Source organism: Mesoplodon mirus, assembly GCF_964341445.2.
Source record: "Mesoplodon mirus genome assembly, chromosome: 5".
Classification (NCBI taxonomy): domain Eukaryota; kingdom Metazoa; phylum Chordata; class Mammalia; order Artiodactyla; family Ziphiidae; genus Mesoplodon; species Mesoplodon mirus.
In genome coordinates, this window is record NC_138980.1 from 119,709,958 (window position 1) to 119,737,692 (window position 27,735).

The 27,735-nt window shown below is 45.5% G+C and overlaps 1 protein-coding gene across 1 annotated transcript; it reads right to left on the reverse strand.

Moving 5' to 3' along the window:
* On the reverse strand, positions 1–27,725 carry CKMT2 (creatine kinase, mitochondrial 2). Its single transcript, XM_082621621.1, has 10 exons — positions 27,691–27,725; positions 12,604–12,775; positions 10,953–11,151; positions 9,426–9,521; positions 8,746–8,967; positions 6,755–6,840; positions 5,680–5,803; positions 4,511–4,645; positions 2,975–3,100; positions 1–247 (listed from the first exon to the last, which is right to left on the reverse strand). Exons 2-10 carry the CDS (start codon positions 12,753–12,755, stop codon positions 128–130), a joined length of 1,260 nt encoding a protein of 419 aa, XP_082477747.1. The 5' UTR covers positions 12,756–12,775; positions 27,691–27,725; the 3' UTR covers positions 1–127.
* Positions 27,726–27,735: the final 10 nt, after the last annotated feature.

The window sequence follows — 27,735 nt, forward strand, 5'->3', positions numbered from 1 at the left end:
TATTGTAAAGATAGACAGGACCTACAGTTTTACATTTTTCCAAGTCTACAAAAACTCTCAGAGTAGAAATTTCTTTATGTCTGTCATACCAGCAGACAGATTATTTATAAATTAGGGAAGGGAAAGTTCACTTCTTGCTAAACTGAGGTAGAGGAGGTGGCACCTTAATATCTTGGCCTCTCTCCAACTTCTTTTCACAATCCACCAGGTAATTGACTCCATCGATGACTATCTGAACAAGCTCAACCTTTGACAGTGAAAAAGATGAAAGATTAATTTGCATAGAAGACACATGCAAGGCTTTGATCGATAGGAACAATACTGGGACAAATGAGAACTTACCCTGTTACATGGACTTTAACAATTTCTTCTCTTTATTTCCCTAACGTTTTATGGGAGGAGAGGTGTCTGATGGTTATCACCAGGGACGGGGAGCGGAGATATTACAGGGTTTCTCTCAATCTTTCTGTAGTTAAGATGGAGTTACTACTTTGTGTGTAAGGACTTTTTAAAAATATGAAAACCATTAGTTTGCATCTCAGACACTTCTTCCCCCATCAATCTCTGTTATAACAGTTTGTCTAAAAGTAAAACTACACAGTGACACCCTTGTGATGTTCTCTGACCCGGATCTGAATTCTGACCTTCCACTAAGCTACCTAAGTACTAAACATGCTATAGTTCAGATATTATCATTTACACAATGAAGGGCTTTCTGAAAATTGTTTAAACCCAAATGTTTGGCAATTACATAATGCTTGTATTGTACCAGGCAAGTGTGCTACTTAAAGGAAACTGTGAATTTTACTAAGATATACTTTTTAAAATTCCTGCTTTAAAAAAATATATGTTAGAACTTTTGTTTACAAATATTGTTTTTTCTTAAACTAGAGGACATCTACCTATGAATTTTCCCCTGGGAATCACCTCCCAAATTATTTGCACTGCTCCTAAAGGGACCCAAACTAAGACAGAAAGGAATTACTAGTTAATTTTAGACAGCATTAAATTACATGATAAAACTCAAGAATGCACAGCAATAATGGAAGAGATGGTTAAGTGTTACAGCTGAACATACTTTAGGCATGACAGAGTCTAGTACACTCCCCACTTCTTTTCATGCATAAGGAAACTGAAGCCCTATGAAAGGGTTGGGCCAGAAAGCTAGTCATTACTAATAAAAGAAACACTGATTTTCTACTTAGCCAACTGACCTATCTCAGTGTTGATGAGGGTGTGGTGATGGGTCTCTCATTCACTGCCTGTGGAACTCTCTTGGTGTAAATCTTCTGGTAGGAAACTTGGTCATAAATAAGGGACCCTCATCCTTAACCCAGGAATCCCTTTCCTAGAAATATATCCTAACTAACTAATGAGAGTTGTGATTAGAGTTATGTATAGAGATGGTCATGCAGTTATGTACAGAGATAGTCAAACAAAATCTCAAATAATCAGGGAGATATTAAGAGATAATGGACCACCTTTACTATGCTGTCATTAAACAATACGTTTTGAAGAATTATAAAAATTCTTTTATAAGAATTTATAAAATATTTATATATATATCTTTTATTTAAATATTTATATTTTATTTATAAAATATTTATATATATCTTATTTATAAAATAAGAATTTTATATTCTTTGAAGAATTATAAAATTATAGGAAAATGCTCATGTTATAATACACTGGGAAAAGCTGTGTTATATCAAATATGTTGTAATACTAAATTCTGTACAAAAAGTTTTTTGAATAATTGTAAGAATGGAAGGCAATTTAGAATAATGTTCACAATGGTTGTCTCAGGGTTGTTAGGTTGAACAAGTGGTTTTATTTTTTTTTTTAACACTTTTGGGAATTTTTCTAGCTCCTATAGATGATCACTTATTGACTTACAGTTTTCTAAAAATGATGAGTACTTTGCTTTCCAGTATGAAAAATCTAGTTAATATTAGAAGCCGACAGGGCTAGGACCCAGATTTTCTTTATTCACTACACCATATTCAGCAAATTTCAGAAGGTGTAGTATTTATATCTGCTTCTTCCTCAAGTATCAATACTTTACCAGAGCTGGTAGCACTCACGCTGATTTCATTGTTTTGAGTGTTTTCTCCTTTCCTTTCCTTAGTTTACTGGTAGGAGTACCAACTGGCAATGAAATATGCAAAAGATGGCAGGGAAGTAGAAAGAGCACCAATAATCCACAGATTTAATAACCAGCCACTGAGTTATTAAGAGTTTTATCAGCGGCTTTTAAATTTAATGATGGGCACAACACGTTCAATAGGACCGCATTCAGATAAGTTGGGATGACTTACTGAGGTCAGGGTTTGCTTAGGATTCTGCTGCATGTTCATTAAATGCGCTCTTTGTGCTTTTTCTCATGCATCACTCCAGGCCTACCTATAGTTTATGAATCCCATTTATCCTATGTATTCACAGAATCCTAAGGATCATTTGATGAGCACAATCTCACACATACCTCATGCATACCTTATTTGCCATCTTTAGCCCTAAACATACAATTTTACAAACTATCAAGTATCTAAAAATGTCAACGTGAAGATGATAGTATGTGACCTTCACCAAAGGAAATTCGGAATCAAGAGAAAATCCACTATTTCACCCCCCTCAGAGAGAGCACAGTGTTCTCTGACTCAGTGATGAAAGACTGTCATCCTTTAGCATAACAGAACTCCCGCTGCTCAGGATTGCTGGAACAGCTCTGGGGGCAGGCAGGTGACATCAGTCCCACTGTGAATTCCTTCATTTGCTTATACATTCTCAGCTTACATTGTGCTTACCTTTATGCGTGGAGGACAAGTTCTACAGAATGAAATGCTAACATGACTCAGGACTCAATGGGCAAAGAGGAGGCCTCGAATTTTGTGAATAAGGAAAGGCTGTTGAGTTTGCTTCTTTTCCTCCAGGCTGATTTTGTTAGTTCATGTTCGGAAAGTTAGAGAGATGTTACCTCTGATCGGCCAATTCGATCTATGTTGGAAATGTCATACACATCCGCCACTGCTTCCGTGTCCACACCACCTGTGCCACGCTTCTGGAGTCTCAGGTTCTCCAGGATCTTAGAAAATCGTGGATCCTGGGACAAAGGATAATACTTAGTGTCCTAAGAATCAAACTTGATTTGTCATCCTTGGCACACTTAGAAAAGACATATAATGAGAAGTAATAACAGTTAATATTTATTAAGCATATATTTACTATGTACCAGGGCCCTGTGCTGGAACTTACAACAATCCCATGAAGAAGGTATTGCTTTTACCCCCATTTCACAGATGAGGAAAATAAGGCTCAGAGGAATTAACTTGCCTAAAAGTACACACAGGTAGAAGGTAGCAGAGCTGTCATTAACTTCTATACTGCTATACTGGCATCTGGATGCCAGCTTTGGTGAGTTTATTATTCATCTATATAACACTTGTTACAGCTATAATTAAAATCATAGCAAATAATTTTCTTATTGTAAAGCAACTATACTCCGATAAAAATTTAAAAAAATAATTTTCTTAGCATTGGAATTTTGAATAACAAATATTACCATACTTTTTTTGGCCGAAAGCACATTTTCTAAAACTGTTTTAAAGTATTTGATTCACTCGGTGTGCTGTGGCAGAACTCTTAGTTGCCCACCAGAATCCTTTTTCCTTTCTTCCACAGGAGAGCTGAGGAAGTAACCACTGGCTAGGTTCTTGCTAATGGGACAAGCAGAAGTGAAGGGTGCCACTGCCAGGCCTAGACCTTAAATCTTTACATGGACACTCGCACGCACTCTCTCGCCTTCCCGCAGGCTAGAGCGTGAGGCCTGACTGTGACCACGCTAAGGGGACAATGCTCTAAGGCAGTGACCCTCCAAGTGCAGTTCCCTGACCGGCAGCATCAGCATCACCGGGAAACCTGTGAGAAGTGCAAGTGCTGCAGGTGTTGTCACAAGCCTCCAGGTGACTTTGCTGCAGGCCCGAGTCTGAGAACCTCTGTACTGGGGGAGAGAGAGAGCAGAGTGGAGCAGCCGGCTTAACTATCCCGACTTGTTCTATGAAGGAGAATTTAAAGTTCTTGTTCTTGGGACTTCCCTGGTGGTCCAGTGGTTAAGACTTTGCCTTCCAACGCAGGGGGTGTGGGTTTGATCTCTGGTCAGAGAGCTAGGATCCCACATGGCTCGGGGCCAAAAACCCAAAAAACATAAAACAGAAGCAATATTGTAACAAATTCAATAAAGACTTTAAAAATGGTCCACATAAAAAAAAAATCTTAAAAAAAAAGAATAAAGTTCTTGTTCTTGAAGCCACTTCCCTTTTTTACAGCCCGTTAACCTCTTATCCTATGGATACAAGTGTTTTTGAGACAAACAACCTTTTCTTGTCATTTTCTTTCATTAGTGCAGAAACTAAGGGTTAAGGAATTGGGCTGTGACATTTTTCCCTCCACAAAGCAGTCCCAGGTGAGCCGATCCTGGTGAAACCCAACAGGGCCACTGGCTACATGACATTACCTTGCTGAGCTTTGGGATCTTAAGGTGAACACCAGCCCGTAATCCTGTGCCGAGGTTCGAAGGGCAGGTCAGAATGTATCCCAGGCGCTCGTTCCACATGAACTCCCAGCCTCGTTCTTGGATTAGGCGTTCTACCTAAGACAGGGAACAAATGACGAAGTTCTCAGATATCCGTTCACTCAGCACATCCCAAACACCAGGGAAAGATGTGTGTACTGCATGTTTGCCGTGAATAAAACTTAGGTCAATTTATAGTATTACTTCTTTTTTTGGAAAGGAAAAAGCAAAGCTATCTGCAGTTTTTTTTTAATTCATTTTTATCGAATGAAAGATTCTTTAAATGCTATAGTTCTTTACAATTTGCAAAAGTTTCACTCACATGATTTCATATAATCCCGTAATAACCCTTTTTCCCCCACCGCTATACTGCCCCTCCTCACTTCCCTCTTCCCAGTGGTAACCACTAGTTCTCTATAGCTGTGAGGCTACTTCTTTTTTGTTTGATTCACTAGTTTGTTGTATGTTTTAGATTCCACATATAAGCGAAATTTGTCTTTCTCTGTCAGATATTTCTCTTAGCATAATGCCCTCCAAGTCCATTCATGTTGCTGCATATGGCAAAATTTCATTCTTTCATTCTGCAGTACTTCTTTAATAGAAAATTAAACTTCTTCTATCACAATATTAAAATGGTCCAATTAAATTAGATGAACCATGTAAAGCACTGAACACAGTACCTAGCACATACTAAACACTCAATAAATGTCAGTTGTTATTCTTTTCCACATGAGCATAGTAGGAGAATATAGGAATTCTCATCAAGTACGGCTGTGGTCAGGTCACATATGAACATAGGTGCATCCTATACTGTCTCTATGCTTAGAACAGCCAAGATCTCTGTTAAAGAAATCAGAAAATAACTAATGATCCACAGACTTCTCTAAACCATCCTGCATTGGGAAGGGAAGCATAGGAGCTTGCTAATAACAACAAAAAAAAGTCATCTATTTTTTGAAGCACTGCCCTGGAAGTCCCACCCCAAAAGCGTGTCATGATCCCTAGAAAAAAATAGCCCCATCTTGGAAGTCACCATAGTATCTTTTTTCAAGAATGAAAAACAAAGAGATTTTAGTTTAGTGACTATTCAGAATTCTCTGATGACATCTTACCTCTTTTAGTCCACGACAGAATCGCTCAAATACTCTTTTCATATTGCCTCCTTTCTCCATAGAGATTACCCTGGTGTGGTCTTCCTCATTAATCCAGATGAGAAATGTCTTCTCATTATTATGCCTAATGAAGAGAGAAATACAGTGTTGAGTGTTAATTACATTTGTTTCAACACATGAAAATTCCCATTACCTCTGTAGCTTGATTGCTTCATTTCACCTTCCTCATTTCCTTAGATGGTCCTAATCTCTTAACTGTGCCTGAACAAGTACTGCAAAATAATGTTACCTTGACAGAATGAAGAGTAAGACCAACTCCAACCCTCAAGGATGTCATGTTTTCGCCCAACAAGAACATAATCTCCCTCATTCCTCAGGCTAGTATGACAATAATTCAGCCATGATAACATTTGGCTTTGATGCCAACAAGAGTGTTTTGCCTCCTATTAGATACAACCAAAATCTTGTGTCACTTAAAAAAAGATTTTACCTGCAGCTCAACACGTTTGGGGTGCAGAAGATTTCACATATGTTTGCTGTATAGATCCTGCCTATCTACCCCCACTGAGCAGCTGCTCCCAAACACTTTGATCTGGGTTCCTTTGGATAGTGTCATAATAACTTACCAAGGTTTAGGAATCAAAGTGGCCTGAGGACTGTTGGCCAAGACAAAATATGTGTACACTCAATAGCCACTCTTCCTTGTAGAGTTTTGCTTAAATCCTCAATATTTACTTTTCGTTTTCTGCTCTTTTGTTTTAATGTCATGAAACAGATTCTCTGGGAGGTCAAATAATATGAAGCTAATTTTTTCTTAAAAAGAAAGTCTTTTTTCTCATGCACAATTCATGCAAAACAGCTAACATTCCTGCACATTTGGAAACATCATTATACTCATATATTACACACACACACAGACACACACACCCCAATTTCTAAGTACTCTATCTTCTCCATTTAGCTCAAGCTGGGCATGCTGTCAAGCGCAGGTCACAGCAACTTCAGGTTAGGACAAGCAGTGATCTGAAGGAGAACGTCTGCACACAATGCAAATGTGAAAATGCTATGTCCATACCAGATTCCCCTGGCATCTGGCCAGTCACGGGCCATCCCAGCACAAGTTAGTAAAGGGGATACTGGCTTATCAAATAGAAAGTGGTCCTGCAGGCCCAAAGGGACAAAGCAAAAAGAAGAAACTGATGAGATCACACACGATGGCAAACGTCAGGTGGTCAACTCTCAACTCACTAATAATGGCTGAGGTCTCTCAGGCAGTGCTTCTCAGCACTGGCTGCCCACTATAATAACCTGAGAGCTTAAAATATTCTAATGCCCAGTTCCCATCTCTCAGAGATTCCGACTTGTTATTGGGTGCAGCCTGGACATGAGTTATTTTCAGGTGATTCTAGTGTACAGCTAAGGTTGAAAACCGCTGGCTTAGCCCAGATGGAGATCCTTAATCACTATGGAGTGTGTCTACCCCACCAGCACCAACCCCATGTAATGGCAGAGTGGGCAGTGAGTGAGGGGTGCTATCCTGAAAAGTGTTCTATACAGCTGCATTCTCCATGTTACTAGCATTGTTGGTTTATTATTATCATTCCTTCCATTAAAAAATATTAGAGATGTAAAATAATGATCTGTAAATAAAAATAGTCACCATTCATTTAATGTTCACCACGTGCCACGCTCTATGCTATGTACTTTTTTTTTTTTTTTTTTTGCAGTATGCGGGCCTCTCACTGCTGTGGCCTCTCCCGTTGTGGAGCACAGGCTCCGGACACGCAGGCTCAGCGGCCATGGCTCACGGGCCCAGCCGCTCCATGGCATGCAGGATCCTCCCAGACTGGGGCACGAACCCGTGTCCGCTGCATCGGCAGGCGGACTCTCAACCACTGTGCCACCAGGGAAGCCCTATGCTATGTACTTTTATTTCCTTTAATCCTCACAACAACACTCTGAGGTAAATGTAGTCATTCTATTTGGTAGGAAAAGAAAACAGATTCAGAGAGAGGAAACCTATCACAGCTAGAAAGTGGCAGAGCCTAGATGCAAACCTAGACCTGTATGACTCCCAAGTATGCCTCTAACTACAATATGCTACTGTGCAGATCAAAATCAGATCAAAATACTGTGTGTACACAGTAAGAATATGAATATGGATACCATATATTACATTGAAGTCAGAAATAAAGAGGACACGAAGATCTACAATCTCTAAGTGGAAGGGGTTGGAGACCTGAGCCAGGCCAGGCTTATGGGCTTTCATTGCCCAGGAAACAGCATGCCCTTTAACCTGGAAACCAGAATTGGCTACTTGAGGCAGAGGAGGGCTTGTTCTGTACCAGGACAAGAGGAGGGGACCAGGAGACTGAGGCCTCTGGACCATACAGTTGCCCACCTGGTTTGGAAATGGGGCATATTTTGTGGCATCACACCTTCTGAAATGACAGAAATTTGTTTCCACTTTTCCTTGAAGTTTAAAGTTACTTTTGAAAATGCCATTGTTTCAACTTTGCTACAGGGAGAAAAGGAAGGGACTTGAGTTTTGTCTACCCTAGTGTTAGAGGGAAGCCATGGAGACCCTGTGGAGGCAGCAGGAATCCCAGAGGCCAGCTCCAATGTGAGTCAGGGCAGGCCTTCCATCTGGATAACTCCCTTTCCAGAAGCTCCTAGCTTCCTGGACTTTGAGTGCGGTAATGGAGACCATCCTCCAGGCACAGACTGGATTTTCCACACCCAGTTGTTTCTATTTATCAACAAGCCCAGGGATCCTCCACTCACTCCCACACACCAATGGCAACCCACCATCCCACTGTTTCCTCGGCAGACTTTATCCATAGACCATCTCCACTTTTTCTTTTTTTTTCTTTTTTTTTTTCATCTCCACTTTTGACCTAAGCTTTTAAGGCCTGCTTTTCCTTCCTTAGACTGACCAGCCTGAAGCCCCAGCGAGCTCCCAACCAGAGCAGGGGCCTGAGCTCCGGGGGAGACCGCCCCGCGCGGGTCAGGGCTCTCTCGGCACAGCCCCGCCCCGGGCAGCCCACGTGTTTCGGGGTCACTCACATCGATGAGCCGCTGCTGGTCCTGCTCCGTCATCTCGGACAGCTGGTAGTAGCGGCCGGCCAGGTCCCCCTTGAGGCCCTTCAGGGCCATGACGGTCACATTCTCCACCTCCCTCCGCTCGGCCCGGGTGCAGGCGGGCGGCAGGCTCAGCCCGCGGATGCTGCGGCCCGTGCGCACCCGAGACGACAGCACGTAGCGCTCGTCGAGCTGCCCCTGTGTGATCTGCGGAGCAGAGTGCGGGGTTACCGCAGCGCCACGGCCACGGTGGCCTCCAACCCGCTGACCAGGGGACCCCCGGGCACTGAGCGCTTGTGCATGCTGGACACATCCGGCAACTCTGGGGGCAGGGGTCTTAGAGGGAAGTCAAGGAAGGAGCTACTTTACACAGCGCTGTTTGCAATCCTTTACCCTGGCTAGCTAGGTTTGGGGTGAAAAAAGGAATTGTTTTGGGAAAGGCGAAAGTCTTCAGCGACCACCACTACGCTGGTGGTAGGTGGTAAGAAAAATAGACTTCGGGACCTTCCTGATTGTCTCAGTGGCCCTCTAGGGAGCATGGTGTGGGAGGGCCATCACAGAGCTTTCAAGGGCATCTGACCCAGGGGCCCTTCTCTCCAGTGGTCCTCACCTTGGACTCTGGAGTGCTGGCTTCATGGGAAGGTACAGAGGTGGCTGCAGCCTACCTTGGATTCGTCCAGATCCGTGGGGTGCTTCATCACCCTGGGGTCATAGCCATTGTGCCTCAGCTTGATGACAGGGTCAAAAAGGTCGGCAAACACCTGCAGGAGGGATGATGCTCCTGTTTCCTCTTGAATGGGTTCATCTATCAATACTTGAATTGGTTCATCACTTGTCCCTATTTATCTGAAGGGCCAAAGCTGATGCCCTCCTCTGAAATTCTCAGAGCAATGATGCAGGAAATAGGTGTGAGACCGGATCGATGGTTAATGATAACGATAATAATTATAGTAGTGGTACTAGTAGGTTGCGTATACCAGAGGAAACCTCTTCGAGGCACCTTGCCCCTTGCGAGAGGGCAGGGCTACGGAACCCTGTCATAGTAACCTCCTCCCTAGCGATTCTGCCAAGTTCACCGCCATCAGATGGAGCAAGAAAATCCTGTGTTTCAGAATTTGAGGGTTCTCTCCAGAAGCTCTTGCTTTTGTGGGATAAAAGCTGCCAGCTCAGAAGCTAAGCAGTCTTGTGGTCAAAAGGGATGGTCGGGTTCTAGAGTCTAAACAATATGATAAATTTGTGGAAAACCAGCTGCATAGAAAGAAAAGTGCACAGCAGCAATTAAGGCAAAGCAGGGACCTGTTACCCTGTGAGGACCTTCCCCAGCACAAACTATCTCAAGTGAAATCGACTTTTTAAAAAACCAAAAACTGCAGGAACATCCTTTAGGTAAAATAAGGTTCAGAGAAGTCAAACAGAGCACCCTGCCGCCTTTGGGAGCTGTGGGGAGTGGGTCCTGGGAGCCAGCTCTAGTCTGGGACTCTGGGAGCCCAGAGGTGGGCACTGCTGTCCCTGAGTGAGCTGCTAGCCTAGTCTATGCAAGGTGGCCCTCTCCCTCCTCTTGACGGCTGCCTTTCCAGGGAATCACCTTCACTCCCTGCAACAGAAGGTGCAAAAGGGACACACCTGAGGGAGATGGGCTGGAGGTTTTTTACCGTAATTTAGAAGCTGCTCTGGCGGCTGAGCTCGAGCAGCAAACCATCCTGTGCTTCTGACCCAGGATGAGGATGCGGAGATCATGGGATTTCTCCAAGAGACTCAGTGAACTCAGTAAGGCTACAGGGGGCTGTGTAATCAGTAATTCCCAAACTAAACACATACGGAACCATCCTCCAGCCTCAATAAAGTTCAGCCACAAACACATCATCTCCTAATGCCTTATCGGTGAATACACAAACAATAAAAACATTAAAAGACTTTATTTTTTCTGTACTAATTCATCCCCTTGACAAGCTCTGAGAGCTGGGTCATGCAACTCATTCCTCGGTGGGGAGGGATACTAGAGCAGCAGCAAAGGAAACCCTGTCCCTGGGAAGCTGTAGACCTCACTGTTCCAGAGAGCACTGCAGCTGTTCTGTTGAAGCTGGCTTCCCTTTATGGGTGCCCTTCCTGAGAAAACAGCAAGTTGGTCCCAAAGAGAGAACCCAAAGCACGCCTCGCACACACACTACAGAACCGGCAGCCAAGAGTTTTACCTCATAGGACTCCTCGTCACCAGCCACCATGCCCACGGTCTTTATGAAGGGGTGGCCGGGGTTATCCACTCCAGTCTGGATACACTGGTCCAGGGTATAGCCATTGGGCGTCACCTTGTTGCGGAGCTTGGCGTAGATGGCTGGCGTGAGGCACTCGGCCATGCAGTTGTTGTGTTTGCGCAGATCAGGGTAGTCTGCACTGCATGAGGAGGAGAGGGGTATTCAGTGAGCAGCCCCTGAGGCAAGGGGTCTATGCAAGAGCTTTGTTCCTGGCCAGCCATCCTTCCACCAGGCTCTCTTCAGCCAGTGGGCAGAGGAAAATTGGCTAGGTCATGATTTAAGTAAGCCAGATTTTAAAGACTAGTTCCCTGAACTGCCAGAGGAATGGACCTGGCCCTGCCTAAGGAGTCCATTATGCTGGTTGCAGGAGCCCACAGACTGTGGCTTATGTTTATGTAGAGGAAATAGAGTGAAACGATTAAAAAAGAAATTGAAATCGTATGTAGACTTTTTTTTTACACATCCAGAAGTTTTGGTAAATTACAACAACTACATTTTGGTCCCTTAGGTCTGTGATAGAGGCTAAAAACCCTGTGGGTAGAACTACATAGAAATTCATTGATTTATCTGTCCTCTGTCTATGATGCAAACTCTATGACTATCTGCTTTGTTGAGAACAGAGCCTGCCTATAGAAACAGGCATTCAGTAAATATTTGTTGAAATAATACATAGAAAGAATTCAAATGGGGGGTGCCATCTTACCCTGGGATATGTACTGATTGAAGAATAGAGGATTCAAGACCACCACAGGCTCAAACACAGGTAATGTCACATAAGGAATTCCTGAGGTATATGGTAGGTGCCAGTAATTCCCTCAGAATTCCCAATTCTCATGAAAGCCAGTAAATGTTTTAAATCACTTAAAGTCAGCATCCACTCCAGCTCTATCCAGTGTGGGACATCTCAGCCATGACAAGGTCCCCAGTGTGGATAAAACAGTCCATCTTCAGGCCATTTCTCTACTTCCCTTATGCAAGGTCCTTTAAAGCTGATACTTAGGGACTTCCCTGGCGGTCCAATGGTTAAGACTCTGCGCTTCCACTGCAGGAGGCACAGGTTTGAGCCCTGGTAGGGGAACTAGGATCCCACATGCTGCACAGTGTGGCCGGAAAAAAAATAAAATAAAAAGCAAAAAAGCTGATACTTAAAATCAGTGCTGTCTCATCACGTTTTCCAGAAGGCAGTACAGCAGGAGTGAGGCATGAGTCTGGAATCAAGGTCCCTGGGTTCACATTTGGCTGCACCAGCTGTGTGAACTTGGGCACTATTTAATTTTCCTAAGCCTCCGTTTCATCACAAAGGGACGCTAAGGGGAACAAAATACTCTGTGTAAAGTGCTCAACATGCCTACACATATTCAACAATATGTGTAGCTCCGACTGTTATTCCTATTCCACTAGAGCTCAAGCTCTGGGCAGGAATGATGACACTACACATCCCTGGATTTGCCACAGGTCACTGTGCTTAAGGAGTCAATTTGATTTAGTCACCCTCAGAGGCAAAAAGAGGGGCCTCTGCTGACAGTTTCAGCAGAGGAAAGCATATTTCTGGCTGGCATTTTGGTGTCGTTTTAAAGCCAAGAGGACTTACCTTGGAGGGAATAGCCTGTGCTGTTCCCGGGCCTCAGCACACACGTTCTGCCGTTTCAGCAGGTACCCAGTAGTCAGGGCACTGGTGCCCAAGGTAGCAAATAACAGAGAGGCATTGCGGCCAGTTAGAAACTTCGAGAAGGTACTGGCCATCCTTCCTCTTGGATGAGTGTCTGGAAAGCAGAGAAGCTAAAGATTATTTTTTATTAAAAAAAAATTTTTGGCCACATCACACAGCTTGCAGGATCTTAGTTCCCCAACCAGGGATTGAACCCGGGCCCCTGCAGTGAAAGTGCCTATTCCTAACCTCTGAACCACCAGGGAACTCCAGAGAAGCTGAGAATCAGCCTCACAGGATGGCCCTGAACCACAGTACAGAGAACAACAGGCAAGAGAAAAACTGCAGGCGACTTAGCCTGTTTCATTGTTTTGTTTTTCTCTTTCTTCCTTTCTCCCCAGCCCCCTTCACACTGCTTAGGAAAACCTGGGTAGTTTTTAAGACACTGAGAACGTCAAACTGCTGCAGTCCTTGCCATTTTCTCCAGTAATATGATATAGGGGGGAAAACCCACAGGATTTCTACATCTGGCTGCTTGACAGCCCAGGTGCTCTTTTGGACTCTGCCGCTACACAACTAGACCCTGAATAGAATGCACTGCTGGGCCTGTAAGACATAGAGGAAGTTGTTACCAAACGAGCTTCATTTTGCCCAACGCACAGCAAGCCAAAACGCTGAAACACTAAGGTTTGCAGCAAAGAGACAGTTTATTCACAAGGCAGCCAAGGGAGAAGATGAGAGAACAAATCTCACAACCACTTCCCTGAAAGCAATGGGCTTGGGGTATTTATGGGATAACAAAGAAGCAGGGTGGTCTGGGAGTGTGGGGAAAGATGACTGGGAAAAGTAATTGTTGTTTTACACAGAGGTGTAATAAAGCTACACACCTCTGCAGGTTGTGAGGGTGGAGTTTTCAGCCCTCCTATGTCAAAAGGTCACTGACATCCATGTATGCCCAATTGGAGGGTTGCTGGTCCTATCCAGTTATAACCAGCTCAGCTTAAACTAGACACAGCTGAGTCCACATTCCTGGAAAATAACTCAGGCAAACATCTTACTGTTTAGGCTAGGAGCTGCTTGGTGGAGATGCTAGTCTTAAGACAACCTTGATTGGTGAAGGCCAGTGGAATGGATTTGACTAATCATTACTCGCAGTTGCAAAGTCTCTAAGGACCATTCTCCTACTTTGCTCACCCCAAATGAGTTGGTGTTGGAGCTCAGGTTTGGGTTATCTTGAGAGTGGATGTCCATTTGAATACTAAGGTCTGGATACCAGCAGGGAGGTGGGGAATTGAGTCTAAGACTCCCTAGTTGAGCTAGGACCCTTGAAAGGGGCTAAAGTGGTCCAAGGTCAGGAGCCCTCCAGCAGAAATGCACTCAAATCTGCTCTGAGGAAGGTATACTCAGTTTAGGCCCTGCTTTCCTACAGAGTAAGATCAAGCAATAGGCTCTTGGTCAAAGATAACCAAGCACACAAGGAGGCACCATGAATGGGAGTCAGCAGAAGAAATGGCCACAGATTCAGACCTCCAATGACTGAAGATACTGGAATTGTCAGACAAGAATATAGATTAGCTCTATGTGGAATGTTTAAAGAAATAAGTGATGGAATCACAATGATGAGCAAGCAACAAGAGACTATTAAGAATAATAAACCTGATTTGAAAGAGAACCAGAATGAACTACGGATATAATACAGCTGAAGACAGGATAAATGAATTGGAAGATATATCTTAAGAAATTATCCAGAATGTTGCACAGGTAAATAATAAAATGGAAAATATGAGATATAAGAGATATAAAGGATAGAATGACAAGATCAAATACACATCTAATAGAAGCCTCAGAAGGGAGAATGGAGAAAACAGAGAAGCCATATCTCAAGGAAAATAGCTGAGAATTTTCCACAATTGATGAAAGACAAAAATCCATGATTCAAGAGGCATGACATAAGTCAAGCAAAATTAAAATAATCCACACACACATAAATAACAGTCAACTGCAGAATATCAGCAACAAAGATATCAAAAGCAGTCAGAGAGAAAAGACAGTTCATCTACAAAGAAAAAACATCAGCTGATTTTTCAACAATGAATAATGGAAGCCAGAGAAATGGTGTCCTTAAGGGGCTAAGACAATAATTATCAACCAGACTTGGGGACATAGTCAAACTATCTTTCAAAACTGAGAACATGTATAAATCAAGATAACTATTTATGGGACTTCCCTGGTGGTGCAGTGGTTAATAATCCACCTGCCAATGCAGGGGACATGGGTTCGAACCCCGGTCCGGGAAGATCCCACATGCCGTGGAGCAACTAAGCCCGTGCACCACAACTACTGAGCCTGTGCTCTAGAGCCCACGAGTCACAACTACTGAAGCCGGTGCACCTAGAGCCCAGGCTCCGCAACAAGAGAAGCCACTGCAATGAAAAGCTCGTGCACCGCAACAAAGAGTAGCCCCCATTCGCCGCAACTAGAGAAAGCCCGCGTGCAGCAGCAAAGACCCAATGCAACCAAAAATAAATAAATATTTTTTAAAAGATAAATATTTATATAATATCACCAGGGATGAAAATCAGATACCCTGCTGTGTCTGCTACTGCCCAGAGATCAGAATGGACAATTAATCCACAGCATCACCCAGTGGGGAGAATTTATCATAGGTTGTTGAGTGGAGAACAATAGAGCAGGTAACTCTTAGTACTCTCTCATTATATTGGTCTCTGTGATGCCCAAATAAAGGAAGGGTGGAATTTTTTTCCCCTTGTATTTAGAAGATTACCAAGGCTCTGCTACAAAATTCTCCAAGCACAGGTGGGTTGGATGACTGCAATGAGCCTGTTGAGAGTATGGTTGTGGGATGAAAACCTGGGCTATCCAGCAGACGATAAACTCCTCTAATAAGGCGAGGTTGACATGGCCTTACGCACAATTCTAAGAGTAGCCTTCTGAGGTCCACTTTCTTCCCTGATTGCATTTTGGGAACTGGGATGGGTCCATCAACTTTGTGCTTCCAGGATCCCCACCTGGAAGTCTTTACTTAACATTTTTTGAGCTAGGGAGAAATACAAACATCTCAACTAAAAGCATCAGAGTCCTTGAAAAAAGATTAGGAAGTTATTTTTCTACGTTCACCCAGGAAATCAGATTATCAGACAGCCTTTCCTCTGTGTCATTTCTAAAAACAATTCCCTCAATCGTAAAGACAACAGGAATTACTTTAGTAATCAGCAGGCAAGATAAATGGGCCATTTCTCAAAGTCGTTCTAGGGACATGTAATGGCCCAACATTCATCTCATCACATGTACTTCTTTGCTCCCTACTAGACTTTGGGCTGTTGTCCACCTCCTTCCAAGAGTAGGTCAGTGTTCCTCAAAGGACAGCACCCAGGCTTCCTGGCTCTCATATGCAGCAAGTGACACTAACTTACATCTTTCAGACCTGTCTTATCTGCTTCCAGACCCTCCAATCTGCTTTTCAAGCAGAGGGGCAATACTGTCTTCTATCAGTTTTACCACAGAACTCACCAAAGTAAAGGAAGTGTTGCCTGAATTCTTTCCAGACTATATATGGGTCAAAATTTAAGCCAGCCCTAAGTTAACAAGAAGTGCGTTGGTTTCTGAGTTTGGCTCAAATAGCTTGACTTTTATTTTTCTTTCTTTAATTGGCTTTAGCGCTGATAGGTGTTCACATCAGCATATTTAAGAAGATAAATCCAAAGAGGTAGAGTCAGGAGGAAGAGGAGGGTGTGTGTCTATGTGCAGCCCACTGACCACTGGTGGTCTTTAAAGGTCTTCCTCTCTGTGAGGGTGATCTGTGGGTAGGTGCCTGACTCAGAATATTAATGTTTGAAATGTCATCATATCCATATTTTAGTTTCTGGAAATAGTAATATTAATTAACACCCAAGAGTTCTAACATCGTGCTGGTGTCTGGGCAGTGATGCATGATTCATGGTAATAATCCGTGGAGGCTTTGGTGGCAGCAAGCCAAACAATCTTAGAGCTGAAATTCAGAGTACCCCTGCTTTGATTCCTTGTAGAGAATTGACACAGACTCAAAGCTTTGGTGAAGAATTCCTGTTTCTTTGACTATGTTTTTCTCTCTCCAAGATACAATGAGACATAGAATTTCTCTACTGAGGTCCCAATCGATAAACTTGGGTATGAGACTGAAACAAGGGTCTCATTGAACAGGGTAGTAATTTGGCAACGGCTGAGCCATGCTCCCCAAAGACCCAAAGCCAGGCTTGCAATGAAATCACTTTTCCTCATGATTAAACTAACTCTCTCTTGGATGTTAAAAGTTAGTCTTTGAAAAGCTGCACAGGCAGGACATTGTTTTGTCTTACAGATTCCTCTATTACCCAGGAGGCCCCAATCTTACATAAGCACCATCTACAGCTAAAATTACTGCTCAGGAGAGACTTGATTTGTTATTTGCACAGATGGTAACATGTGGCATAAACAAGTGGAGCTGGAAAGAGGTATGTAAGAGGTAATCTGTGTCCACCGAAGGGGTCGGTATTTGGCTTTGCCTAGTTCCCACAAGTGGTAGTTCTATAAATCAGTATATTGTGTGAAACCACTGGAACAAAAGTTTGGAGCATAAGAGATCTGAAGCTCCCTTACAAGCTTTTTAATTGTTTTCATTCCCTCTATGCCCCTAGTATTAGCATAACACACTGAACTGTTTTGTCAAGAGATCACTGGAGAGAGGAGATGAGGGGCTGGAGCAGCTGTGGTGTTTCTCCAGGGACAAAAGCTTCAGCATCCAGACACCCTCACTGTGGGCTCCACGTCAAGGCTTTGGCGTTTGCTCCTCTTTGCCAGGATCTACGTGGGAGAGCAGGTGTCAACTGAGTGGGTGATGTGAGGCCAGAAAACGGGGCTAATCAGAGAGCTGAGCAGCTGGGGGAGCAGAGGGCTGGGGGAGAGGAACACGGGCAACAGAGAAGTAGAGAAGCCAGCTTCCCTCAGCCTTGTGAGACCAGCAGCCAGTGTTCCCTGGGAGAGGAATCCTGATCTATTTTGGGGGGAAGAGGCAAATGTCAACTAAAGAAGCTCATATTCAGAATTTCGTGAAGGCTCACACAAGCACATGTGCACATACATTCAGGGACTGTCATGGGGGCCCAGAACACCTAGGACCCAGTGGGCTGGCCTGACATTCGGATTGACAGCTCTAGAGCCTGTACAATCTCAACTTGAAAAAATATATATATATATATATTCTAATATAGATATTACTTTTTAAGATATCAGTTTTCTGTCCGTACCTTTGTGCTAATTCAATAAACCACACTAATTTGTTCTAGTAAAATTATTATTACTGTTTTAGTAAAAGTATTGCTTCTTACTGCCCCTCAACTAGGACTCTGCCGTCCATTTTCCCCTGTCTGACTGGACTACAGCCTGGTGCCTTGTCCCCACAAAATCTCCCTGTGCCCTTCTAGCCTCAGGTGATGGCTTTCTCTCTGAGTTCCCAAAGCATTCACGGGCTGCTCACTCACTTGCACTTGAGCTGCATAGTTTTTTGACATTTGTTGGTGAACTCAATTGTCCTGTATCTCCTGTCATGTTAGGGAACTCCCCACTACGTTTGGATTGTCTTCCCAGCTGATGAGTAAAATCTTCAAGGACAGGAACTCATCTGCCACAGATCCTTGCACATAGTAGCTGCTCAGTAAACACTTCTTCCCAGGCTTTACATAATTATTTGTGAGCAGTGCTCTGTCTGATTTCCAGAAGAAGGACATCATACCAGCCTCCTGTGTATCTCCTTTTAAATGCATGTAGGTCTAAGGGAATGGGTCCTTTTCCCTGGGCTATTCTTCAAGGCACCTTACTAATCTGGCTCCTTTACTCCCAAGTACTTCTCACTTTTAATCTGCTATGAAGCCCCAGGCCTGGTATCCAAGCCAATATAGAAACAATTTTGTGAGCTAGCTTCCTGGATCAAATCTTGAGAAAAAAATCTACTTACATAACACTAAACACGTCCCTTTCAGCTACTGATTTTGAAATCCTATCATAAAAGCAACTGAGTGAGGCTGGTAGGCAGGTCTTCAGCATTTCCCTGCTCAGGCTCCTGGTCTCTATGAGCTGCCCCTGAGCCAGGGTAGCCCAGCACAGGCTCCTGACCTCTCAGCCATGACAGGCTGGCTGGCCCGCTGGGAGCCCACTGAGCCCATCCTCGGCAGTTTCCAGGGGTGATCCAGCGGATGCTACCCCACAGATAACAGACGAAGCATCACTGCATGCGCTTCCTTCCTCCAGGGATCCTTCTCGGGCTGAGCAGTAGGTGGGGAAGGAGGGGTCAGATGAGGAGAAAGTGCTAGGTGTTGGGGAAACGTTAAGTCTCCCGACACCCAGAAATTTCTCTCCAAAAGACAGAGGAGAGAAAGAAAACAGCTTTATTATTATTGACTGAGCATGAAACCAGAATGTGATGCACATCAGCTAAAGAGACTGGAAAGACAGAACAAAATCTCACCCTCTTAAAGAGCCGTGCAGATAGGACCCTCCTACGCATGTTCTTCAGGTAACTCAAGTAAGAGGACATGACAGCACCATTTGTCACACAGAGTTCACTCTAAATTCACCTGATCACTGGGGTGGCCACCTGTGTTAGTTAACTGCCTTTATCCAAAGGGACAATGAGCTGTTCCCATCTCTCTGACAGCAGGTCTTTACCACTGAGCCTGGGAGATTGGGGTGCTATCTTCCTGGTGTTTACATTTCAAAGAGATGGCTCCCAGGCCTTGGAGAAGGACAGTCCTGGGTTGTTAAGCTGGCTGGAAGCTCACTTAGCTTTGAAAAACATTTAAATACATCTCAAAGGGGCAGAGACAGAATTTACAAGTTTTCTAAAGGAAATGCTCTAAGAAAAGGGAAGGGAGCATTCATTTTGTTATCTCCCTCTCCCACACACTGGGGAGGACGGTGTCAGGAGCTCAGCAGGGCTCAGGTCAAGAATGGACATCACTCAGAGCTGACCTGGCACTTGGCACATGTAAGAGAAAAGACCCAAAGACCACAGGACTGGGTCACAGTTTTTCTTCGTTCTCAAGCCCACTGGCCCACACGTGGTAGGTTCTCAGAAAATGCTGGATGAGTGAGTGAACGAACAGTCATAGAGACACTGGGGTGGGAAAGGACTTTAGAGGTCATTTAGCTCAGCCCGAATGCAGGAATCCCTTTCCTTTCAGCCCTCCTTAAATAGCAACAGTGCTGGGGATCTCACCACTTCTTAGAGCAACCCATTTCACTGTAGAATAAGTGGAATTATTAAAAATCCTTTTCATATCTTAATAAGGGGGGAAATTAGTACTTTCAAGTGCCAAGTACTTTCTCTACAACAACCCCAAGGAGCAGATATCTTGCCCCAAGTCAAAGATGAGGGACCTCAAAAACAGAGAGGTTAACTGACAGCCAAAGGTCACACAGCTAAAGAGAAATCACATGTATTGAGTTTCAGTAGTAGTTTCTTATTTAAATGAAGATCCTGTTTTTACTTATCAGGTTTAATAACAAACCACATTACAGTAGGTTTGGATGGAGTTGCCAGACATTTCTAGCTGCCTCTGGTTCTTTATGCTCTCTCAGGGATACTGGATCATTTCTCTCAAGGTTTCCAGAGAAGGCTCGAGAGAGGATAACTGCGGGGCCAAACTGCCACCCAGCACACAGGCCTCGTTTTGGGCAGCTCTGAGGGGCAGAGGAACCAGAGGGTGTGCCCTCGGGGCTTCCTCCCCCCTCCAGGAACACCAGTGACCACAGACTTCCAGAGGTCATCAGGCAGTGTGGGTCACAGTCACCGTGAATGACACTGATGTGCTCTGGTGGGGAGGGGTCACAGTGGGCAGTGATGGAGGGAGAGGCAAGACAGGATGATAAGATGGTGAAGATAGGTATCTTTTTACTTATTTGTCTGATAAATATTTAAGTGCCTACTATGTGGCAGCTTTTACAGAGCTCACAGTCTGAGTGGAAAATTCTCGTGTAGCATTTACTTTATGCTGGGCACATGGTTCTGTTAGCTTTATGGTTATTACCTCATTAAATCCTCACAACAGACCCATGAGGTTGATACTCTTATTAGCCCCATTTTACAGATGAGCAAATGGAGGTAAGGAAAGGTAAAATAACTTGTCCAAAAGCACACAGTTTGTGAGTGGCAATACTGGGATTCAAGACCAGTGGTCTCTTTTCCTAGTCCATGCTCTTAACCAGCACCCGACCTGGGCAACTACCAGACAAAGGGTAAGTGTTCTTCGAGGGGAACCAGAGTCCCATGGGAGTCCCTGGGAGGACCTGGAGCTGGCCCAGCTCACTCAGTTATACTGTTTGAGGGAGCTTGCCTGGTCTTAATCAGACTGAGGTATTACTCACTTCCGCCTGCCCTGGGACTAGTACCCGGACACAAACTGCAAAAGATCAGAGCAGAAACAATGACTAGACACCGCACACCCATATGCATAAACAGATGACTATAGAGGCCTGGTGCATCACCTCTCTATGGCCGGCTGCCTTCCAGCCATCCTCCAGGTGGGAGAATGGCCATTGCCCTCAGTCCACACCACACTTAATCTACTTTGGAATGCTGCAGAAAGGAAGAGAGGAAGAAAGGCTAACTGTATCCCCTGTTCTATGCCTAGGTCCAGAATCTTCTGGATGAGGACACAGCATCCTGGACCACTGTCACTTATCCAAATTTGGCTCTGGGGAGATTCTATAGCAGATAATCCCCCTGAAATTTAGAGTTGAATCACACTGGGACTGAATCTGCCTAGGATGTGTAGTGGCTGCCTGTCCCCAAAGGTCCAGAGAAAACCCATGATGTGGGGACAACCTTGACTGATTCTAGATTCCAGAACGCCTGCAGCTACTAGGGGCAAATCCGAACGGGGCCTGGCACTTATGAAGGGCTGAACATCTGCTCACATCTGTTACCGTCACTGTGTACTCCTTTGGAGAGGTCACCTCTACAGGCTGACCACAGCATGTTTGAGAACATTCTCCCTTCACCTCAGCAGCAGGGAACTCGGCTTTGTTCAAGGGCAGGGGGGCTGAGGGCTCCCTCGCTCCTTCTGACAGAAGGAGGGTTACCTACTGAACACATTGAGAGCATCTGCCAGAGACTCAGGAAGGCCGCGCCTCCTGGGTGTGGGGCAATTGCAGAGCCTGCCTGGATCCACAGCAGGCTTCTTCCTTGGGATGCTTCTGCCTGAGACCCTCTGTCTTGCACCTTAATCAGGCCACTTCCTGGGCCAGGCCGTCTCCTAGTGCCTCTCTGGGTCTGCTCAGCCAAGACAGAGCCTTTTCCCTCAGCCCCCCTCTCTCCTGAGGATGCAGGTGCCCCCTAGTCCAGAGTGGGGTACTCAGCCAAGCAGGGGTGCCTGGTCCTGCAGGGATGTGTATCCCTGATAGGCCAGCCCTGGTTCTCTTCTCCAGCTCACAGCCCTGCTGTGCCTGCAGCCTGCTCCCAGGCACCCTCCCTTCCTTCAGCCCTGATGTCTTCTAAGAGCCTTTCTGCAGGACAAGTTACACTTAGCTGCTCCAAGTCAGGAATTCTGCTCTTGGGGAGACAGGTAAATAAAGGCCCAAGCTAGAGGGCAAGGTGGGGTCTTCTTTTGGTCCTAAAAGGCTCCTGCTGAGTAGTGCTGGGAGAGTTAGGGGCAGGAGGTGAGGGGGGAGCAGCTCTGCATGGCCCTCTCCTCTCTCCCTGTTTGTGATCAGAATCACCTGGACTGCTCTGTGAGCTACCGCAACCATTTTGGAAAGTGAACCAGGAAACAACAATTAACATAAAAATGTGCATACCCACTGGCCGGCATCACACTTTGGAAATCTGTTCTGCAGAAATAGAGCTGCCAGGGCTTCCCGGGTGGCGAAGTGGTTAAGAATCTACCTGCCAATGCAGGGGACACAGGTTCGAGCCCTGGTCTGGGAAGATCCCACATGCCACGGAGCAACTAAGCCCGTGCACCACAACTACTGAGCCTGCGAGCCACAACTACTGAAGCCCGCGCTCCCAGAGCCTGTGCTCTGCAACAAGAGAAACCACCACAATGAGAAGCCCGTGCACTGCAGTGAAGAGTAGCTCCCACTCGCCTCAAATGGAGAAAGCCAGCACGCAGCAATGAAGACCCAATGCAGCCAAAACTAAAATAAATAAATTTAAATTTTAGAAAAAGGCTAAATTTCTAAAAAAAGTAGAGCTGCCAGTATACAAGGAGAGAGGCACAAGGATATTTAGTGAAGCACTATGTGTAGTGGCAAAAGAAACCTAGAAGAAACCTGTCTATCAGAGGGAGAAGGGTTGTATTAAATGTGACACATTCAGACAATGGAATATTCCACAACTATTAAAGAATCAGTTAAAACTGCCTCCACTTAACCTGGATGCATGTCTTGCCATAGTCTTAGGTTAAAAGGGAAAAAAACTTGCAGAGTAATGAATATGAGTGGTTCCAATTTTGTAACAATGATATAAGTATATATGTATTTGCATATATTTATAAGAACATCAAGAAAAGTACTAAAGGTGATTCTTCAAACTGCAAAAAGCATTACTTCAGAGCAATAGACTTGGAGTAGGCAGATTATTAATTTTCTCTTAATAGAATTCTGTATCGCATCATTTGTAAAAATCAACATGGGTTGCCTTTATGATCAAAAATAAATTAATTAGGGCCTCCCTGGTGGCGCAGTGGTTGAGAGTCCGCCTGCCGATGCAGGGGATACGGGTTCGTGCCCCGGTCTGGGAGGATCCCATATGCCGCGGAGCGGCTGGGTCCGTGAGCCATGGCCGCTGAGCCTGTGCGTCCGGAGCCTGTGCTCCGCAACGGGAGAGGCCACAACAGTGAGAGGCCCGCGTACAGCAAAAAAAAAAAAAAAAAAAAAAAAAAAAAAAAATAAATTAATTAAAAGCTAAAAAAATCAACTGTGAAGTGTGCTAAAAATCCAGATTTCCAGGCTCCATCTTTTGAATGAGTGTCAAGAATGGGACCATCCCATGTATGTTGTATAAACTGCACAGGCAATTCCCAAGCCCTGCTAGGTCTGGGAAGCCCATGAACTGCCTACCTGAGCCTCAGCAACTCCCTCTCTATAATGGGCTTGAGGAGACCTCTCCCTGAGCTGTTGTGAGGACTAAGTGACAGGCCACAGTAGGCACTGAATAAAATGTGAGTCCCTTCCCCCTAGTGACCCTAAGCCTATGGGACAGCTATCACTCTCTCCCCACAGCCACCCCTGGTCATCCCAGACTGGTCTGCCCCTTCTCTGAATGTTGATTTTAGTTTACATGTTTAGCATTTAAAGTGTTTCAACTAATTGTTCTATTTTGTAATCTGAGGACAAGACTTGATTCCAGAAGGAGCCCATCATGTACTTTCCGATCCACTGCTCATCCTCTGAAAACCAGCATCAGGGTTCACAAAATGGATTTACTCAGTTGGGCTCCCAAGTTCTTCTTCCAGACTCTGACCCTTTACCCCGGCTTTTCCTTCCGCCTGGAATGTCCTTTCCATCCCTGCATGCCCAGTCAAACCTTACTGTCTTTTTTTCTTTTTAACTATCATTTACTAAACTCCTACCATGAGCCATGCATCATGCAAGAGGCCCTTACAAACACTGTTTTCAGTCTCTGAAACAATCCTTCCAAGTAGGCATTATTTTGTAGATGGGAAAAACAGAGAGAGGTTAAGGGACCTGCCCCAGGTCTTGGGGTCAGCACCTTGATAAAGCTGGCATTTGAACCTAGGCTTGTCTTTGGCCCTGGATGCAGGTTCCTTGCAGACCCCAGCACCTCACAGGTAGCCCTGCACAGACCAGCAATTGGAGAGAAACCACCTTTGTGGTTTAGGACCTGGGAGTGACACATCCCTCCACTCAGGCTCCCAAGACCGCAGACATGCACTTACCACAGCAGCTTCTAGACACAGGATCATCACCTCGGGGCATGTGACTCCCCCAGAGTCCCAGAAGTTATAAGCCTGTTCTCTTTCCTGTCCTCAGGCTTCTGCTGAAGTGGCCCAGATCCCAGGTGCTCCTTCACCCTCTCCACTCTGATGCCAGGTGCCCAAAGCGCCTGCCAGCCATGCTGGGGCTGCTGTGCCAGCCTGCCTTTCTCTGAGGAGATGGGGCATGGACTTTTCTTCTCTCTCCTCCCCTCCTCTCTCCTCTCTCCTACAGAAGTAGGGCTTGCAGGGGTGAGGAGGGAGGTAGTCTCTAGCCCTCACCCCATAGAAGCTGTCTGCCTCAGCTTCCCTAACTTGGAATACCTCATGACTCTTGATTTGAAAAGCACTGTTTACAGCAATAGGGCTAAAATCTGGCAGATCTGCTGGGCTCCAAGCCAGGGAGATTTCTATATGGGATGCAAGATCACAGCCAAAAGCAATAGTGTTGTGGTATTCCTACACTTGCCCTCTCTACTAAAAAACAAGAACCACCACATTAAGCCCCTTTGTCATTGTGCCTAAGAGCTCTATATCTCTGTCTCAGGCAGGCATACTGGGAGTCTGGGTCCTGGTTTAAGGGTTTTGTCTGGTTCTGTGACATCCTAAGATGTGGAGGCCTTAGATTCTGTCATTGCCTCAATTCTGAGCCTCCTGGTCGTCCTGAGTATCCTGGATGGAGATGCCATAGGTACCATTCTGCTGACTCAGAGTTATTTTTGGTCCAGCTGTAAATAGCGTCCATGTGTTTGAGCTCCTTGGAGGGCAAAGGAAGACCAGGGGGAGGACCACATGTCAGCTTTCCCTCAAGAGAGAGTCACCCCAAAACAGAAGATGTCCTTGGGGTTGGACCAGCTCCACAGAACACTCTGAACAAATTCTTATGATGCCGTTCGTGGCCAGCAGAGAATGGCTTTCCTTCCCAGTTCTAAGGGAGCAAAGAGTTCAAGTTACTTCACCACGACCGGCTATACTGGTACCCTAAGAGGCACCCTTGGGCACTCCTGTTCTATTCAACAAGTAGAAAGTCATAAGCAGAGCGCTTTATGGTCCTTCCCTGTAAAACAGAGGTCTTTCCTAGGCCTCCTGCTGATGAAGACATACAACCATCCCCGGGTTCGCCTCTCAAGGGTAAGTTGTTTTCTAGAAAGTAGGAAGCTAGGAACCATCTAGTCCTTTGAAATGCTGTAAAGGAGTGGGACCCTCCTTCCCTACCCAAGGAAAGGAGCCCTTGTGGCTTCCCAGGCAGGAATGGGTGTGACCTCCAGCAGTCACCTTCAGACAGGCTCCCTGCGGGATTCCTGGCTCAGGGGCAGGAACTCCCAGAATGCTGACGCAGGGTCCCACAGTGATTCCCTCTGGGAAGACAAATGGCTCCTTCTCTAAGCTGTGGCAGAGATGGAGACCCAGTGTCTCTGAGCCAGGGGCAAAGTGTGTCTCAGAAGCAATCCTCCTCTTGCCTCTGAACACCCAGGACTCTCCATTCCTTATCTCACCCTCACCCCACACTTCCTGTACTTGCCTCATCCTCCCGTTTAGGAAAACTGACCTGGCCTCTGGCCCATTGTCTAAGGCTAAGATTTGGTCATGAAGCTGGCGGAGTCCATGGGTGCACGTGACACTCGTGCCCCTTGCTGGAACAGTGCCTTAACCCACAGAAGGGTTAGCTCTAAAGGCTGGGGTTTTGGAAAAGGTGCCTACAAAAGCAGAAGAGAAGGGCTTCCCTGGTGGCGCAGTGGTTGAGAGTCCGCCTGCCGATGCAGGGGACACGGGTTTGTGCCCCGGTTCGGCAAGATCCCACATGCCGCGGAGCGGCTACGCCCGTGAGCCATGGCCGCTGAGACTGCGCATCCGGAGCTTGTGCTCCGCAACGGGAGAGGCCACAACAGTGAGAGGCCCGCGTACCGCAAAAAAAAAAAAAGCAGAAGAGGAAGTGGAGCGCTCACACAGCCTAAAAACACCCAGATATCCTGTAAGAGCCTGCTTGGGAGGCTCAAGAAGCCCCTTTGCCAAGTTCTGGTGGTGGTCATGTTCTTTTCCATGAGCACAGAGAGAACAGACCAAGGACACTAGCTCAGAAACTGAGGAAGCATGATTGCTGCAGATAGGAAAAGTGGCACTTCTGGAAACAGCCCACCAGGTGAACTATCGTAGCCTTGTCGTGAGGCCATTAACTGCCACCTCTAGTGATTTCACCTGACCCTGTGTGGGTCAGAGACAGGGCAATGCTCAAGGGAAGGTCTAAAGGGCAGCACGGAGGAGGGCCGAAGGGTTTTGCCTTGTTCTGGTGAATGTCACTCTGCACACCCAGCAGAGTATTTGAAGGCAGAGATGTCACCCACTCAAGGGACAGGAACAGGGCTGACGGTAACCCAAGCAAGCAAGCAAAGAACAGTCCTTTGCCAGAGATGAAACACATGTAGGTCAATTCTATGGCATTTTTACCTCCAGTGGGGGGAAAACAGTTCCTTGGCTCATTTTTAATGGGTTAGTGATTTCAAAAATCAATCTCTAGCAATAACATTAACCAATTTAAATCAGGTCTAGCTACTGGGCCAATCAGTTATTAGCTCCTTTCCAGGGCTCCAGAATGTTCATTTTTAAGTTAGCTTATCCCAAGTCACTGATTTGCACCTCTTTTGATGCTGCTGAGGGAAACCATTCCCAAAACTAATGAACTAGTTTCTACAAATTACAAGGGAAAGGAAGTTGAAGGCCAAAGTCCTCAATTCAGTGGCATTTAGATTTTTTTTTTTTTCCATCAAGAAAAAGTCCTGATTCACTATGAAAAACAGGCACCGCAAGCAGGGTGCTGACACGGTTCCAGCACCTCGAGCGCAGCTGTCCCACGGAATGGCCAACTGCGCCTGGGTGCAGGATGGCCCAGCCAAGGACAGACGCTCTGCCGGCTTCTTTAGAGAGTTACCTTGAAGTCTTCACACAGGAGCAGTGCCCAGTTTCCGGCCTACAGCCCTGGGCCCACTGCTCACAAGGCCCCACCCTGGCTCTAGCAGTAACCCCGCTTTGGAGGAATAAAGCCGAGTTTCACAGCCTCACTGACCTTGGCGCCGGGAGTCTCCCACGTCCTGCCGCTCGCGAACAGCCC

Bases quoted from the DNA above. Each gene is read 5' to 3' on its own strand.
- CKMT2 (XM_082621621.1), bottom strand. From the start codon at position 12,755: ATGGCCAGTACCTTCTCGAAGTTTCTAACTGGCCGCAATGCCTCTCTG. The intron at 11,152-12,603 runs GTAAGTCCTCTT...CTCCTCATGCAG, and splicing joins CACAGGCTATTCCCTCCAAG to TGCAGACTACCCTGATCTGC. The intron at 3,101-4,510 runs GTAATGTCATGT...CCTTTGTCCCAG, and splicing joins AGATCCCAAAGCTCAGCAAG to GATCCACGATTTTCTAAGAT.